This window comes from Punica granatum, chromosome 5 (genome assembly GCF_007655135.1).
Source record: "Punica granatum isolate Tunisia-2019 chromosome 5, ASM765513v2, whole genome shotgun sequence".
Lineage (NCBI taxonomy): Eukaryota > Viridiplantae > Streptophyta > Magnoliopsida > Myrtales > Lythraceae > Punica > Punica granatum.
This window is the reverse complement of record NC_045131.1, coordinates 2,805,181-2,823,324: the sequence shown is the minus strand read 5'-3', so window position 1 is coordinate 2,823,324 and position 18,144 is coordinate 2,805,181. Positions and strand designations below refer to the sequence as shown.

General features: G+C 44.6%; 3 protein-coding genes across 4 annotated transcripts; 2 read left to right on the top strand and 1 right to left on the bottom strand.

The window, feature by feature from the left end:
- Nucleotides 1-5,622: 5,622 nt before the first annotated feature.
- On the bottom strand, nt 5,623-8,498 carry LOC116208034. Its single transcript, XM_031541221.1, has 3 exons — nt 7,505-8,498; nt 6,536-6,704; nt 5,623-6,281 (listed from the first exon to the last, which is right to left on the bottom strand). Exons 1-3 carry the CDS (start codon nt 8,438-8,440, stop codon nt 5,830-5,832), a joined length of 1,557 nt encoding a protein of 518 aa, XP_031397081.1. The 5' UTR covers nt 8,441-8,498; the 3' UTR covers nt 5,623-5,829.
- A 558-nt stretch (nt 8,499-9,056) lies between these two features.
- On the top strand, nt 9,057-11,192 carry LOC116208033 (pentatricopeptide repeat-containing protein At2g33760-like). Its single transcript, XM_031541220.1, has one exon. It carries the CDS (start codon nt 9,107-9,109, stop codon nt 11,024-11,026), a length of 1,920 nt encoding a protein of 639 aa, XP_031397080.1. The 5' UTR covers nt 9,057-9,106; the 3' UTR covers nt 11,027-11,192.
- Nucleotides 11,193-14,702: 3,510 nt separating this feature from the next.
- LOC116208432 (beta-fructofuranosidase, insoluble isoenzyme 1) lies at nt 14,703-18,142 on the top strand. 2 transcript variants are annotated; one of them, XR_004157071.1, is made up of 8 exons: nt 14,703-15,132; nt 15,772-15,780; nt 15,880-16,392; nt 16,490-16,830; nt 16,921-17,079; nt 17,170-17,364; nt 17,508-17,598; nt 17,689-18,121. XR_004157071.1 is itself a non-coding variant. In XM_031541878.1 (8 exons), the coding sequence occupies exons 1-8, from the start codon at nt 14,928-14,930 to the stop codon at nt 17,881-17,883; spliced, it is 1,755 nt and encodes a 584-aa protein (XP_031397738.1). In that variant the 5' UTR covers nt 14,703-14,927; the 3' UTR covers nt 17,884-18,142. The 2 variants fall into 2 exon arrangements, 1 of the variants encoding a protein (XP_031397738.1); XM_031541878.1 differs by having other exon boundaries at nt 17,170-17,411; nt 17,689-18,142.
- The last annotated feature ends 2 nt before the right edge of the window (nt 18,143-18,144 follow it).

Below are 18,144 nucleotides of genomic sequence, written 5' to 3'. Positions count from 1 at the left end.
GAAGAACGACTAAGCAATTGTTGGGTATCCCTCCAATTTGGAGGAAGTTGGGCTCAAATTGTATTGGGCTTTTATCGGGCCTTAATAAGCCCAAGAACCCATTTTATTAGGGTTTTTGTTTCAGCAAATCAGCTGAGGTATAAATAGCAGCAGAACAGCTGCAGATTAGTGTAGAGCGGCAGAAGTGCAGCAGCATAGCAGCACAAAACCAGGGAAGAGCAGACAGCAAAATTCGAAGAGAAGGGGCAGCGCGCAGCTGGAGATCAAACCTCGATCGGGACATCAAACGAACTCCGATTGGGACGAAATTTTGACAGAAGCTTCACAACACGTGGGGCTAACTTCTGAACGGTCAGAATTTCTATTCGAGCTCTGTAGGTGCTGTTTCAGCTGATTTTGTGAACCACCCGGTGTGGGTGACGAATTTAGTATTTGGGTGATCCAAGAGAGTGTTTCTCTTGAGTTTGGTGATCCAAGGGTTTACCCTTGATGAAAGACATTGTATAACCTTCATAGTGGATCGTTGATTCGGAGTTGGTCCCGTGGTTTTTCCCCACATTGGGGTTTTCCACGTAAAATTCTTGGTGTTGTTTTACTTTACTGCTTGTTGGTTGATTTGAATAGTTCCTATCTCGATTACACTAGAAGGGGAGGAAGATTAATCGCTGCGTTATTGTTTAGTTGAGTACATCCCTAACCCCAACAAGTGGTATCAGAGCCTCGGGTTAGAGAAGTTTGAGTTTTTTTCGGTGTTTTCGAGATGGAGGAGTCTACAGGATCCATGTTCAAGTTGAATGCAACCAACTACTCTATATGGAAGTCTCGGATGGAGGATCTTCTATTTTGCAGGGATTTGTACGATCCTATTGAAGGGGATTCCGCGAAACCCAAAGATAAGGATGACAAGGCTTGGGAACGCACAAATCGGAAGACTATTGGTTTGATTCGGCAGTGGATAGACAATAGTATTTATCATCATGTTGCTCAGGAGACAAATGCGAAAGCTTTGTGGGATAAATTGACAAATCTCTATGCGAGGAAGACACCACAAAATAAGGCATTCCTCGTGAAGAAGCTGGTTCATCTTCGTTTCCAGGATGGAGGTGATATGGCTGCGCACATGAGTAATTTCCAGGATATTATTAACCAGTTGACGAACCTGGAGATAATATTACCCGATGAGTTGCAGGCCTGTCTACTTTTAGGGACTCTACCGGATAATTGGGACACACTTGTGGTTGCATTAAGCAATTCTGCGCCAAACGGGAAGCTATCGTTGGCCACGGTGACAGACAGTTTATTTAATGAGGAGACTAGAAGGAAAGGCTCGGGGATTTCCATTCAGTCTGAAGCTTTGGTTACTGAACAACGGGGGAGAAGTCAAAGCAGAAATTTCTCTTCCAAGCATAGTAACTCACGTGGCAAATCGAGGGGTAGATCAAAGTCGAAGACGAGGAAAGTGGTCACTTGCTATCACTGTGGAAAGGAGGGACACTACAAAAGGGAGTGTAGAGCTCTGAAGAAAAATCAGAATGGCAACGGTGAGAGCAAGAAGGAAGAAGGTACTACAGCAGTGGCATCTGATGGAGAGACCTACATCATTTGTGATGAAGCCTATGTGAATTTCACATGTCAGGACTCTACCTGGGTTGCAGATACAGGTGCCTCGTTTCATGTCACTCCTCATCGGGATTTCTTCTCATCTTACACTACCAGAGACTATGGTTATGTGAGAATGGGGAATGGACAGTCATGCAAGATTGTCGGTATTGGTGATGTCTGTCTAGAGACCGAGCTTGGCTGCAAGTTGTTTTTGGAGAAGGTGAGGCATGTTCCAGAAATTCGCCTTAACCTAATCTCGACGGGTCAACTTGATGATGAAGGCTACAGTAATGAATTCAGCAATGGGAGATGGAAGCTCTCCAAGGGTTCGTTGATTGTGGCACGGGGTCAGAAGACCGACACTCTCTACAGGCTGCGTGCCAGACACAACTCCGGTCAGGTTAATGTTGTTGAGGATTATCCTATCGAGCTATGGCATAGGAGACTTGGGCATATCAGTGAGAAAGGTATTCAAATTCTTGCTAGAAAGCAGTCTTTGCCCGTTAAAGGTATGCACTTGAGCACTTGTGATCACTGTTTAGCTGGTAAGCAGAGGAGAGTTTCTTTTGTTAGAAGTCGTCCCTCTAGATGCCATCATATACTTGATCTTGTGCATACTGATGTTTGTTTTATGTCGGATAGATCTCTTGGTGGTGCTCTCTATTTTGTGACCTTTATAGATGATCACACCAGGAAAGTTTGGGCTTACCCTATGAGAACTAAAGATCAGGTGACTGAGATTTTTAAGAACTTCCATGTAGCAGTGGAAAGAGAAACAGGCATGAAGCTGAAATGTGTCAGAGCTGATAATGGTGGTGAGTATAGGGGTCCTTTCGAGAACTATTGCAGGACTCACGGTATCAAACTTGAGAAGACGGTACCGAAGACACCACAGCAGAACGGGCTTGCAGAGAGAATGAACCGCACAATTGTTGAGAGAGTTCGTTGTATGCTTTCTCAAGCGAAACTGTCTAAGCCTTTCTGGGGCGAGGCAATGAGGTCAGCGGTTGATCTTATTAATCTTACACCGTCAGTTGCACTTGATGGAGATGTACCCCAGCAGGTGTGGACCGGCAAGAAAGTATCATACAAGCATCTCAGAGTATTCGGGTGCAGGGCATCTGTTCACATTCCTCGAGATGAAAGATCAAAACTTGATGCCAAGGCAAAACAGTGCATCTTCTTGGGTTATGCACATGAAGAGTTCGGGTACAGGCTTTGGGACCCTGATAGCAAGAAGATCATCAAGAGCAGGGATGTTGTCTTCTTTGAGGACCATACAATCGAGGATTTGCAAAAGTTAGAGAAGGCCAGTGTAGGCAATCCTCACGAGATCTCTATTCCTGTACCGGTTGATGTAGAGCATCCAGTGGAAGAGGTACCTGGTGAGTATGAAGAAACCACGACTGGAGGTGAGATTCCTCAGGTAGATGATGGTGTGACTACGGATGATACAGGCTCGCGGTTACAGTTAGGGCCTGCAGATCTACCTAGACAATCTGATAGAATAAGACGACCATCTACAAGATATCCGCCTCATGAGTATGTGCTACTGACTGACGGGGGAGAACCTGAGTGCTATGATGAAGCTGTGGCACATGAGCACAAGGAGCACTGGTTGAAGGCGATGAATGAGGAGATGAACTCCTTGTCTGAAAATCACACGTATGACCTAGTGAAGCTACCGCAACGTAAGAGAGCATTGAAGAACAAATGGGTCTACAGGTTGAAGACAGAGAACTCGCGACCTCGATACAAAGCTCGGCTGGTAGTGAAAGGTTTCAACCAGAAGAAAGGAGTTGACTTCGAGGAGATCTTCTCGCCCGTTGTCAAGATGTCATCGATCCGAGTTGTTCTCGCACTGGCAGCTAGTCTGAACTTGGAGATCGAGCAGCTCGATGTAAAAACAGCTTTCCTACATGGTGACTTGGAGGAAGAAATATATATGGAGCAGCCTGAAGGATTCCGAGTTAAAGGTAAGGAGCATTTGGTGTGCAGGCTGAGGAAGAGCTTGTATGGGCTTAAGCAAGCACCTCGGCAGTGGTATAAAAAGTTTGACTCTTTCATGTTGAGCCATGGCTACACACGGACAACTTCAGATCATTGTGTGTTCGTGAAACAATTCTCGAATGGTGATTTTATCATTTTACTGTTATATGTGGATGATATGCTACTTGTTGGTCATGATATGAGCAAGATTACAGAGTTGAAGAAGGAGCTCAACAAGTCCTTTGCCATGAAGGATTTGGGACCGGCAAAGCAGATCCTTGGGATGCATATTTCTCGTGACAGATCAAGTGGAAAACTTTGGCTTTCTCAAGAGAAGTACATCGAGAAGATTTTGGATCGGTTCAACATGGGTAATGCTAAACCAGTTTCATCACCACTTGCTTCTCATTTCAAACTTAGCTCGAAGCAATGTCCTACAAGTGAGAAGGAGAAAGAAGAGATGAAGAAAGTTCCTTACTCATCAGCTGTAGGAAGTTTGATGTATGCCATGGTCTGTACAAGACCAGATATCGCTCATTCTGTTGGTGTGGTTAGTCGTTTTCTCTCCAATCCGGGGAAAGAGCATTGGAATGCAGTTAAGTGGATTCTGAGGTATCTCAGAGGAACATCCAAGGTGTGTTTACACTTTGGCACTGGTAAGCCGGAGTTAGTGGGCTATACGGATGCGGATATGGCAGGAGATATTGATTCCCGGAAATCCACTTCGGGATACTTGATGACTTTTGCAGGGGGAGCTATCTCATGGCAGTCAAGGCTTCAAAAGTGCATCGCTTTGTCTACAACGGAAGCCGAATACATTGCGGTGACCGAAGGTTGCAAGGAGATGTTATGGTTGCAAAAGTTTTCGCAGGAGTTGAGCTTGAAGCAAGAAAGGTATGTTCTACACTGTGATAGTCAAAGCGCCATTCATCTTTGCAAGAATCCCACTTTCCATTCGAGGTCGAAGCATATCGATATCAAGTTTCATTGGATTAGAGATGTGTTGGAGTCTAAGCTGGTGAAGCTAGACAAAGTACACACTGATGAGAATGGAGCTGATATGATGACAAAACCTCTCGCTAGGGAGAAACTTCATGTTTGCCGAAGTATAGCCGGTATGCTTGAAGCCTCCAAATAGTCGGGAGGGGGAGTTTGTTGGGTATCCCTCCAATTTGGAGGAAGTTGGGCTCAAATTGTATTGGGCTTTTATCGGGCCTTAATAAGCCCAAGAACCCATTTTATTAGGGTTTTTGTTTCAGCAAATCAGCTGAGGTATAAATAGCAGCAGAACAGCTGCAGATTAGTGTAGAGCGGCAGAAGTGCAGCAGCATAGCAGCACAAAACCAGGGAAGAGCAGACAGCAAAATTCGAAGAGCAGGGGCAGCGCGCAGCTGGAGATCAAACCTCGATCGGGACATCAAACAAACTCCGATTGGGACGAAATTTTGACAGCAGCTTCACAACACGTGGGGCTAACTTCTGAACGGTCAGAATTTCTATTCGAGCTCTGTAGGTGCTGTTTCAGCTGATTTTGTGAACCACCCGGTGTGGGTGACGAATTTAGTATTTGGGTGATCCAAGAGAGTGTTTCTCTTGAGTTTGGTGATCCAAGGGTTTACCCTTGATGAAAGACATTGTATAACCTTCATAGTGGATCGTTGATTCGGAGTTGGTCCCGTGGTTTTTCCCCACATTGGGGTTTTCCACGTAAAATTCTTGGTGTTGTTTTACTTTACTGCTTGTTGGTTGATTTGAATAGTTCCTATCTCGATTACACTAGAAGGGGAGGAAGATTAATCGCTGCGTTATTGTTTAGTTGAGTACATCCCTAACCCCAACAGCAATAACATACCACACCTAACAACAGAAAATAAAGAGCTTGGGAAATCGGTTCTCGGTCACCTACTAGATCGAAGTCGATTGGTTTCGATGGACCATCAATAACAATATGTGTACAGTCAGTAAGCTTCAAAGACACCGCTTAATTGTCATGGTAATAGTAGTACTATTGTATCGTTGAGGTAGAGGAAGTTGATTCAAATCTCGGAAAGTTGATGGATTCTTTATGATGATGATAAGAGCTCTGATATATATCAAACGAGTTGAGCTCATCGCTAGTACCGAAAATCAATAAGTATTCGCGTTAGAGTCGAGTTCTCCTTTTCTTATTCACTAATGGATATAGGAGAGGACAGATAATCCTCGCATGAAATACTTTCACACGTCTTCGATGACGGACTAGTCACTGCCGATCAGTATTCTCCTCATGTCATCGACCAGCTTCGTCATCTGCTCCCTCGAATGGAGCGGGGATGGGTAGACACACGCACAGTCCAACTGGCCGTCTCTCACCGTGTCAAAAATAGCGATCGACGGGCCAACTCCGTGGACCGAGGCGCAGCCCATGTAGTCCTCCAGCTCGATCTCTTGCTGCAGCTGCAGTGGGCTGGACTCGTCGATGATGGAGTCCTCAAACACAGAGACGAAGGCCGTTCTCATGGAGGCTGAGGGGGTAAGCCCTGGGTTCTCAATGGCCCTGCACATGAGGAAGTTGAGGTCTCCCATATCAGAGAAGTGTTTGTCGTTGTCCTTGGTGCCCACATAGGCCGTGTAGGTTCTCTCGGCGAGCTCCCAGAGTTCTTCTCCGCCACATATGTCGTGTGAGTTCATGATGGCTGAGTGGTAGAATCCTGTCGAATCAATTCAAGGAAACAGATCCAACAACAGATCACGTAAGCAGAAAAAATGTGCCGCATTCCATGCCATAGAATCTTCATTTTCAAGAAGGGAAGCCGGAAAAAACGAAAAACTGCTCGCTGTTTTGGAGTATTCTTGCAATTATGCGTGAGCTCTCATCTGTATAGAGATACATCTAAATGCTAGAGCTTGCAGGCAATACAAGATGCAGCACCTGTACTCTATAACTGGTACATAATAAGCTTACCAGCAGATTGGGCAGGAAGAACCGGGTCGAGAATCGACCTACAATTGATGAGCGTGACAACAGAGTACTTCTCCCATTTTTTATCAGGAAGGTCCTTGGAAGAATGAGCTGCGATCAGAGCCGCCGCTGCCAAAGCTGCACATAGCTTAACACCCCTGGATTCACATCCCTGCAAAAGATTTCTCAGCTTTGATTCAGTAAGGCAAACAAAATATTTCCGGTTTAGCACTAAGTTGGGATTTAGGTTTGTTATCCTGAAACTGTCTAATAAATCACTTCCATGAGTGGATGCTATGAGTGCAGACCAGGGAATTGAGGCAAATGCACATATATAAAACCGAGATGTCCGGAAAATCAAACCGGATTTCCTAAGGTTCACTTTCATTCGCGAAACCACTGTGTCAACAACTCAACCTAAAGATATGGTTTCAGGGCCCATACGGCCACAAAAAGGCCAGAACTCCACGAGAAGTACCTATAATTTGGACCAAGAAAACAACCCCTGCATAGCAATATTCGTCGTCTTAATGTCCTGACGCTTCTTGCTAAACTCTGTCCCACCCGACAATGATCGATGTACTGATGCCGATGATAAGAATTGACAAATAACGTACTGATAGTGACGTTTCGTTGGCAATAACAGATCCTCACGCAAAAATAAAAAAACCCATGGCCAAAATCTAATTGCTTCAAGGTCAAGTCAACACCCGATAATATTACTCCGTTCCGTTTGGTTTCGCAATTAAAATCACAAAAATTTTAACTTCAACTTTAACTCAACACACTCCATAATAAAAATACACATTTTTTAAGTCAAAAATTTTAATTTTAACTTTAACTCAACACACTACACAATCATTTGTCTTTTTTCACAATTAAAATCAAAATTACTTTTAACTCTGAAACCAAACGTCCCGTATGTGTCTCATCCAATATCGAATGCACTATAATATTTGTCCGTTCACTTACAGCGAGAAGTCTTCGGGTGTCGTCAGCATTCATCTGGAGTCGGACCAGTTGAGAAGCCCTGGGCGAGCCCGGTTCGATGAAGTCGAGGTGGGCCATCCTCAGCGAGTTCAAAGAGTAGCCCAGCATGTTCAGTCCACGCGCCCAAAAGGGCTTGTCCGCTTTCCCGCTCGGGATAAGCTTCTCTATTTCCACATTTACCCCTTCCTCTCCTCCATTATTTCCCTTCCCAGCCCCTTCCCCTCCGACCACCAGCGCCAGCAGCTCCCTCAGCAGCGCCGCCGCTGCCGCGCGGTCGCAAGCGGCGGTGTGGAGCCGGAGTGCCACGACGCACCGGCCCTCCTCAAGGGAGTAGGCGCTCGCGTGGAGCACGTCCCAGTCGCTGTCCACCGAGGGATCGAGCTCGGTCCACGGGTTCCTGCTCATCTCGTGCTCGATTATTTGCTGGAATCGGGTTGGCGCGGGGCTGCCTTTCTCCCCCGAGCCACGGAGGATCTCGGACGTCGAGTCGAGGTCGAAGGCGGAGATTACGAGGTGTGGAACCGGGGGAGTGAGGAAGGAGAAAGAGTTGGTGGCGGCGTCGAAGTGGAGCTTGGAACGGAGGATGGGGTGGGTAGTCTGCAGGCCGTGGAGGGCGGAGAGGACGAGGGAGGAGTCCGGAGGTTTCCTGAGGAGGAGGGCGAGGACGGTGACGCCGGTGCCGACGGGGACGGCCTTGCACCAGCTGTACTCGGTGCCGCCGACCGGCCGCACTAGGAGGTCCGGTGCCGGCGACTGATCGAGGTTCTGAATCTGATCTCCGGACATCGTCCCCGTGAGAGTGAGAGGAAGAGAGTGACGGGGACCAATAAGGCTGGCTCGATCATTAATTAATGGGATGAGATGCAATGGGGCTACACGGCTACGGTCCCATCTAATCTCACGTTGGTCCAAAATCATGACTCATTTTTACATGTGATTTTGGTCTCACAGGAGAGTCTAAAGTGATTTTGAATTTAAGATGATGTGTACTCTTCTCTCTCCTTTTCTCTTGCAAGAAAGGACCTCCAAAATATGCCCCAAGACGAGAGAGATACAAGTACACGCATCACATACGGGCTGGTCGATGCGTAAATTATCTATGTCATATCATGAGATAAGAATAGTTGATGCGAGCTACCATGAGATAACTCGCCTTAGGCTCTCTACGTGTAGTTTTTGCACGCATAGATTCTTTTTGAGAAACGCAGCTGCAACCCTGTAAGTTTATGTTGTAATTATTCGTGTCGTAAATAACTTCACATTAATTAGAAAGAAAGAAATAAACAAAAAAACACGAAGAATATTTTCCAGATGCGGTGATTGTCCATGAAGTTTCCCATAATTCAATGCAATTAAAAGGATTAGTCCCATTTAACACAATGACCCTCATATGAAATTATGGCAAAGTCCTGTACGGCATAAAATTGCTGGGTTATACATCACGGGCTTCAGGGCCCAAAAGAAATCACAATTGACAGGCCCACAAGCAATATAAAAGGCCGACAGGAAAATCGAACCGTTCACTCTTGGCGCCGAGGTTGCTCTACGGCTTCAGCCTAACCTCTAACCGCCGCTGCACTTCTCATGATCAAGTTCCAATACCAGACCTTTCGCGGTAGAACCAATGCGAATCTCCGCCCCTTTTCTGATTCCATGGCTGTTCTCACCTCCGACGTTGTTAATCCCCAGCTCCACCCCCATCGGACCGCGCATTCGAACCCCATTCCGCATTTGCAGGCACAAGAACAACCGGAAAAATCCCAACTTCCTCGCCTATTGGACCCAAAATCTTGCATCGTGACCCTGCTGAACTGCAAGGACGTTTCTCAGATCAGACAGGTGCACACCCAAATAGCCCGCAGTGGGATGCTCCAGAACATCGCCGTCGTGAACAAGCTCCTGTACATATACACCCGCCACGGAGCTCTGAAGGACGCTGGCTCCCTGTTCCACTCGATGTTTGAGAAAGATGCTGTGTCCTGGAGCGTGATGGTCGGTGGTTACGCCAAGCTGGGCGATCATTCGGACAGTTTCAGGACTTTCAGGGAGCTCATTAGGTCCCGGACGACCCCGCTTGATAATTTTACGTTGCCTATGGTGATAAGATCTTGTCGGGCTTGTTCTGACTTAAGAACAGGCAGTGTGGTCCATGGGGTTGCCTGGAAGAATGGGTTGAGCTCGGACCACTTCGTGTGTGCAGCCCTTGTGGATTTTTATGCCAAATGTGGGGCTTCTGAGACCGCTCGGAAGCTCTTCGATGAAATGTCCCAGAGGGACCTTGTGACGTGGACTGTGATGATTGGCTCTTATGCAATGACCGGGAATGCGGGCGAAGCTCTGTATCTGTTCGAACAAATGAGATATGTCGGTATTTCCCCCGATAAGATTGCAATGGTCGCAGTTGTTAATGCCTGCGCCAAATTCGGCGCCCTGAATAAAGCTAGACAAGTGCATGATTACATAACTGAGAACAATCTCTCTATAAATGTGATATTAGGCACCGCCATGATCGATATGTATGCCAAGTGCGGCAGCATAGTCGCTGCGAGGGAGATTTTCGATCACATGAAGGACAAGAATGTGATCACGTGGAGCGCCATGATTGCTGCTTACGCATACCATGGAGAAGGTAGGAGAGCCCTGGACTTATTCCCGGAGATGCTGAGCAGTGGAATAGCACCCAATAAAATAACATTCGTATCTCTCTTATATGCTTGTAGCCACTCGGGCTTAGTCGATGATGGACTTCGGGTGTTCTCTCTAATGCGGGAGGTTCACAATGTCCAACCGGATGTTAAGCACTACACTTGTGTAGTCGACATATTGGGCCGAGCTGGGAGGTTTGACGAGGCTTTGAAATTAATCGAAGAAATGGACGTCGAGAAGGATCAAGGGCTGTGGGGTGCTTTGCTCGGGGCATGTAGGATGCACAAGAAGGTAGAACTGGCGGAGAAGGCTGCCAAGGTCCTTCTTGAGGCGAAATCCATCAATCCGGGACACTATGTCCTGCTTTCAAATATATATGCAAATGCAGGCAGGTGGGAGGAAGTGGCATGGGTTCGGCACCTGATGACCCAGAGGAAGCTGAAGAAGCTTCCCGGGTGGACTTGGATCGAAGTGGGAGATAAGGTCTATCGATTTGGGGCGGGAGCTCGAGACCACCCTCAGGCTGAGGAGATCTATGCGTCCCTTGAGAGTTTGCGAAAGAGATTGGAGTTGGCAGGGTATGTTCCAGACACAGATTGTGTCCTGCACGACGTGGAAGATGAAGTAAAGGCAGGGATGTTGTCAACTCATAGTGAGAAACTGGCCATCGCTTTCGGGGTCCTCGTGACACCCCTGGGGAGCTCCATTAGGATCACAAAGAATCTGAGGGTCTGCATAGACTGTCATACATTCTGCATGTTCGTGTCGAGTGTTACAGCTAGGGAGATCATAGTCCGAGATTCAAGTAGGTTTCATCACTTCAAGGAGGGTAGTTGTTCTTGTGGGGATTACTGGTGACGACTGAAGTTCCTTAATGTCATAATTCCCGAGATCCAGTACTGGCTGCTGCGCATGGTGTACAAACGTAAATGCCATCTGAAAATTTGAGAGGATCGCAGTTAACTAAACTAAAAACTTAAACTTTTCAGATGAAAGCATCGAGTAAAGCATTCGGATTGTGCCATTGATATCTTCTTGTTAGAAGGCTATGCATCAAGCCCTTGGGAGTTTCTGTCTAGCACCAAATTTTGATTTGATCTTCCGATCCGGTAATTGCAGAGAAAGAAAGATGCCTAATCTGATCTTTCAGTAGGAGGTTTAATATGAAGATTATTTAGAAGACGTGAGGAGCTACGACCGGTATGCCCCACATTTTCAGAAGGCACAGCTTCCATGTGAATACCTAATCTATACTAGCTCTTCTTTTTACCTGCAATGGCCAACACTCAGATGGGGTGGTGTTGATGGTGGCGTGTACTCGGGGGAACGCGTTTCGAATCTTTTCATGTGAGCCACGGACTGTATGTACTGATAAGATCCTTCAGATGAATCGACAATCGGCAGTAAGCTTATAAAACTACAAAAAGGTTGGGAACCTGCCGATCGGTTCTCGATAGTGATAGATCATGAACCGTCGCGCAGGGGAAAGGAGCCTGAACTGGGTGGGCTATTAACCATGGAAGATGTGGGCCAACTAGTAGTGCGAATTCAGCATTCATTTAAGTGATTGCAACTCATCAATTAATGTACTGAATTTCCCGGAAGAACAAACAGACCAGAAGTGGCATAACATGCACACATGAAAAAATGAAAGAGTCGTTCAGCTCCAAAGCACATTGACCCAACACATGCTAAAGGGACAGGACATGACAGGACAGGAACAACCTCTGAGATGTACATATCCCACATCTCTGCAATCTCTCTTAATTTTTCTTTTTCTTTTTTTTTTTAAAGGAATTTCACACCATTTAATTCTATTACTGACAGTCAAAGGTCTCGGTATTGGTTTTGACCTGATCAATAGATTTACCTACATTCAATTGATCCAAGCAATTCTACATATGTGATATATCAAGCAAATGAGTTCGTGTGTATATAACATTTGGAAGGTCTGTGCCTGGCTGGCTAGCTTTCCCCAAGGCGATCGGTTTGGGGATTGATCGTACGTAAGTGTGCCAGTCGACAACCCAAAAGTCCATCCTCTATGTCACGTGCTATTGAGACTACGAACGGACATCGGCTTCTGCTGGAGCTAGTGCCGAAGTATTACTACGGGATTAATTTTCTTAAGAGTATAATGCCTTGATTTTTCAGGACGTTTTCAGAGAAGATAAAGCGTAAATGATGGCCTCTTCATCATAGCACTGTGTATGGATCTTTATGTATAATTCTAAAAAATCAGATTATTTTACTGAATTGATGACATTATTTACATAGAAATTATAATGAAGAATTACACGGCGTAGAAGTGAGAATTATTATTTTTTTCGGTATGTATCATAGTATTCGAAATTCTAATGGATCCCGACTAGTTTTGTTTGAACCGGTTCGGCTCACTAAGGAGTAAAAAACTCTCATAGTATGGATTTTGTTTTATGAACAAGACTTGAACTCAAATGGAGAAGGTATATTATTTTGTTCCACATAATTTATTTTAAACTTTTTTTCGATAGTTTAGTTTGTTTCAAACTTTAAATATGCTTTATAAAGATAAAAATCACATGAAACAAATCAATCATAAATAAGCTATATCAAGTCTTTATGCTCAGCTTTGACTTGTTTTTCTTTTTTTAAGCAAAATAGTTTATATCCATGCAATCAGTATCACATGCATGCATATCTTTAAGTTTAGTGAGGCTACCATCTCTTTCATGGTATGCCTTTACTTTCACTTACACCCACATCTCCTGAGGTTGCACGTGCTTACATATATATATATATATATATATATATATATGTATATAGCATATAGAAACAACCGGTCGGAAATGCACCAAAACGAACGAATACGCCCCTCATTCAGCAAAATCTGTACGCGTTGAGACTGGCCCAGCGTCCATTTGGTAATGAATTTTCAATTTGAAGAATTCTTACCAAGTAAAAGAAAAGGTGTGCATGTGTTCACGGGTCGCCATTAGAGTCTATAAGCAGAAACGAGAAATCGACACCTGAAACACGTAAGCATGTATGTGCCTACGTACCCTCAAGATAGAACTAATGACTAATAATCTTGTGATAAAGAACAGCTCGCCTTAGCATGTGTGTGTATATATATATATATATGCATATGCATCATGCATTGTTGGTACATATAGGAGTAAATACAAGAAAAGATTTTAAAGAACCTTCCCCTTAGTTTCTCATCACAAAAGTTCTACCCCTTTTCCCATGAAGTACGACAGTTTTCCTATGTTCTTTTTACTTTTTTTTTTTCATAAGATGACGGAGTGACTCAATCTATTAATCGAGATTAATCATCGCCATCAATTTGCCTTAGTCACAAAATGCTTGTCTAATAAAAAAAAATAGCGAGAGAAGTGGACCAAGTAATAAAGAGAGACAAGAAATGAAATGGACTAATATTAATAAGGGAGAGAGACATGGCTTATTACATAATTTTATTTTCATGAAAAATAAAAAAGAGAAGCCAATATTAGGCTATAGAGTTTCCTTGTAGTTGAAAAAAAAAAAGGAAAAAAGAAAGAAAGACGACGCAATTTTTCCTAAACCGGCTAGTCGTCACACCATCATTAATTATGATTTTGTAGGTTTTGTTAATTTCTATCTTTATAGTACATCATATACAGTGTCCTGCTTATAGTGAATATTAAATAGAGTCAATGAAACTTAATTGGAGGGATGTGTATTCACACTTGTTGAGCCAATACACATGAGATTTTTTTTTTGGGGGTTAATATAATATAACACACATGAGATTTAAATTGCATAGTATTGATAAAAAATTTTCGCCCGGTGAAGTTATTAGATACATATATATATATGTATGGAGATGGTATATAATACCTAGAGAAATAACCATATGTTCTAAAAGAGAATCAAAGTCAAGTTGTGCATGGGTTAGGTTTGAAGAATAGTTGCACACGAAGATTTATTACTCTCTTTATTGTAACAACAGAAATTATTTTCGCTTTCCTTGCATTATTTATTCGGGAAATGACAGAGAAAGTAGAGCTAACTAGCTAGGTAAGAGAATGATACATCGATCAAATGAAACGAGCTTACCGAAAAATGAAACGAGATTAGAGTTTAGAGAAAAAACTAGAATTATTCTCATCTAATTTAATTAGAGCAAAGTGAATTGTGAAACTCATATCATATATTATTACATACACAAAATGTTTTTGCGAGAGTTAGACCCTGTTATGCTCGTATCATTACAACATACATTTACGTAATTTTGACATTTTACTTGATGTGCTCTTTAAAATGACTCTGAAATGGTAGACATTACTAACTGACCAAGTAAGAGGGAATGAGAGAGAAAATTGGATTAGATGAGATCGGATAAGTTTGGAGAAATCGTTGTTTTAGAGATCTCATTTTCCGGAAGGATAAATCAAAACTACTTTTTCCACTTACTACCGTAGTAAAAAATAAAAATAAAAATAAAGGCCTACGGCCACTATATCCCTTAACTGTCGCTGCAAACACTCTGATCTGATAAGGTTTTTTTATCCAAAAGCCCTGGCCGCCATCTTCTCCCTCCAAACTCCGCGGCCCGTCGCTATAAATACCCCCCAACTCCCCTTCTTCTTCCGACCATCTTCGATTCCCTCCTCAGTTATTTCTTCCTCTTCTTTCTCTGCAGGAAAAAAGAAAAACCGATCACACGGCCATCGCTTCAATAACATACTCTTTGTCTTTCACACCCGTTATCATTTCCTTCTGCACCCCCCTCATGGACTGGTCGAGGAGTCGTGTTCCTCTCCCCGCATTTGCGGCATTCGCATGCTGCCTACTTGTGATGATGTTGGGTGGTTCCGTCGTCCCCGTGGAAGCGTCCCATGAGATCTACCCCGAGCTTCAGTCCGTTAGCGTAACCAACATTAAGAAAGTGCACCGCACGGGATACCATTTCCAGCCTCCCAAGCACTGGATCAACGGTATGTCAGAACTTCCTATACTTCTATAGAAATCTTATTCTGTAATACGCACGTGTCTCCCCTATAGTTCGATCTCAATCTGCTCCTCCTTTATTGAAAAGAAATGCAAGTTTTCAAGCTACCATGACATGAGCACTTAGTTCCACCCCCCTTTCTCTAGGAATGGTAATGGTCGAGTTTGAAAGAAGAGAAGTGTAATAAGGAAGAAAGCGAACGCTAACTGCACTATCCGATCTTCATCTGTTTTTTGTTTCCACAAACACTCTGAGATCAGCGACTGAGGAAGACTACAATAGATGGCATTTCCACTTGGAATGAACCAACGAGAGGCCTAGATGTAACATTTGCATCTATTATGAAGAAGAAATATCATTGTGTCAAATGCCTTGAGTGCGTTTCGAGATGAAATATATTTTCACGAGATCCATAGATCCACACAACACTTCTTATTATAGGACATTCGGTCTATGAACACATAGAGACGAATGCTTAAACCGGATTTCAGTCCGACGAAATCAAACTCAAAGAAAAGTTCTTATGTTTTGTTGTGTCATATATATTAACGTTCACTAACTTTGTTGTCTTTATATCTGATGGTCGGTATTGGATTGATCGAATGGAATACGAACCGTGCAACAGATCCAAATGGTGTGTATGCATCCTACCGAACTTCCAAGCCTCTTACGACATTTTTCCTAATACGAAAATTTTCATATAGAAAGATCTTGCGCTTGTGTGATAAAACAGGACCGATGGTCTACAAGGGAATATATCATCTCTTCTACCAGTACAACCCCAAGGGGGCAGTATGGGGCAACATTATCTGGGCCCACTCCGTCTCTAGGGACCTCGTCAACTGGAAGGCCCTCGAGCCGGCAATATACCCCTCCAAGCACTTCGACATCGGGGGCTGCTGGTCCGGCTCTGCCACCATCCTACCTGGGGACCGCCCTGTGATCCTCTACACCGGCCTTGACAAAGATGCAATTGAGATGCAAAACTACGCGATTCCGTCGGACTTGACTGACCCTTACCTTCGTCACTGGACCAAGCCCGATGACAACCCACTCATATATCCAACTGAGGGCATCAATGCCAGCGCCTTCCGCGACCCCACCACCGCCTGGTTCTCTGGCGGCTACTGGAAGACAGTAATTGGGAGCCGCCACAGGCGCCGTGGAATTGCCCACCTCTACCGGAGCAAGGATTTCCTCCACTGGGTCAAGGCCAAGCACCCCTTGCACTCAGTTCCGAACACAGGTGAATGAGTGAAACCTGATACTCGGAGCCTTTTTTCGGTTTTCTTATCGCATGTTAATTCAATCTCTTCTTATATGGAATCATTGAACTCCGGCAGGGAATTGGGAGTGCCCTGATTTCTTTCCAGTCCTGAAGGAGGGCAAGAACGGGTTGGACACTTCGTCATTGGGAGAAAATGTGAGGCACATCCTGAAGGTGAGTTTAGATGAGACGAGGTACGAGTACTATACCATTGGGACCTACGATCCAAAGATGGACAAGTACATCCCCGACAACACCTCGGCAGATGGGTGGGATGGGCTGAGGTTGGACTATGGAAACTTCTATGCCTCCAAGACATTCTTCGATTCAAACAAGAACAGGAGGATTTTGTGGGGTTGGGCTAATGAGTCTGATCCAAAAGAAAATGACACCGCTAAAGGATGGTCTGGGATTCAGGTAAAGTTTATGAATCCATCGCGGTTTCCCAGTATAACAACTGCGACTGATCCACTTTTTCACTCTTATTGCAATTTCTTCCTTTTGCAGACGATTCCAAGGACCATGTGGCTCGACAGCAATGGAAAGCAGCTCATGCATTGGCCTATAGAAGAAATTGAGATGCTGCGAGGCAACAAGGTTGAGCTAGGCAAGACCACGCTTAAAAAGGGTGAACACGTCGAAGTGAAGGGAATTACAGCTGCTCAGGTAAGTGATTCGAGTGGCCAATTGAGATAGCGAGGCAGGAGGGCTGAATATATGTTCCAAAAGATAATAACAAATTTCATCTGCGGACAGGCCGATGTGGAGGTTGTGTTCTCGTTCTCAGATCTCAATGTAGCCGAGAAATTCAACCCGAGCTGGGGAGCTGCCCACACCATATGTGCACAGAAAGGCTCGAACGTCCCAGGAGGGGTGGGCCCATTCGGAATCATGACTCTGGCAACAGAGGATTTCTACGAGTACACCCCAGTCTTCTTCAGGATCTTCAAGGTCAAGAATAATATGCATAAAGTCGTTCTCTGCTCCGATGCTAGGCCGTGCGTCCTCTGTCCTAAGTATATCTATCATGGATTTTCTGACTTTTCGGGCCTCATTCTAACTTGAGCTTCCTTTGATCCGTATCTCTGGAGCAGCTCTTCTTACGCGCCAGGCCTGTATAAACCAGCATTTGCTGGATTCGTAGACGTGAACGTTACCAACGGCAAGCTTTCCCTCAGGAGCCTGGTAAGCATCCACCCTCTTAACAGTCCCACAAAAAATTTCCAGCAAGCAAAACCGACTCTACTAGCTACATCTATGAATCTTGTTATGCAGATCGATAACTCGGTGGTGGAGAGCTTCGGGGCAGGAGGGAAGACTTGCATCACCTCCAGGGTCTACCCGCAGAAAGCAATCTATGACAACGCTCACCTCTTCGCCTTCAACAATGGGATGGCGGTCATCACGGTAGAGAAGCTGACCGCATGGAGCATGAAGAACGCGAACAGGAACGTCAGAGGCAGGATCTAGTGCTTGCTTAGTTAGTAGCACGTAGGTTCTTTTGGGCTATTTAGCATTTACATAGAATGTTTTCGTCTGTCAGAAAGAAGAGTGAACCCTCCTTGTAAATACAGGTCTCCCATTAGCCAATAGAGAGGATCGTCCTATCAGCCTGAATTGCGATTTGTTCCTCTTGCTCTAGATATCGAATTTCACTTGCACGTGAGGGTATGTATCATATATGCCAATAAAACTCAACTTAGCTCAACATGCTATTGTCAGCTTGGAATC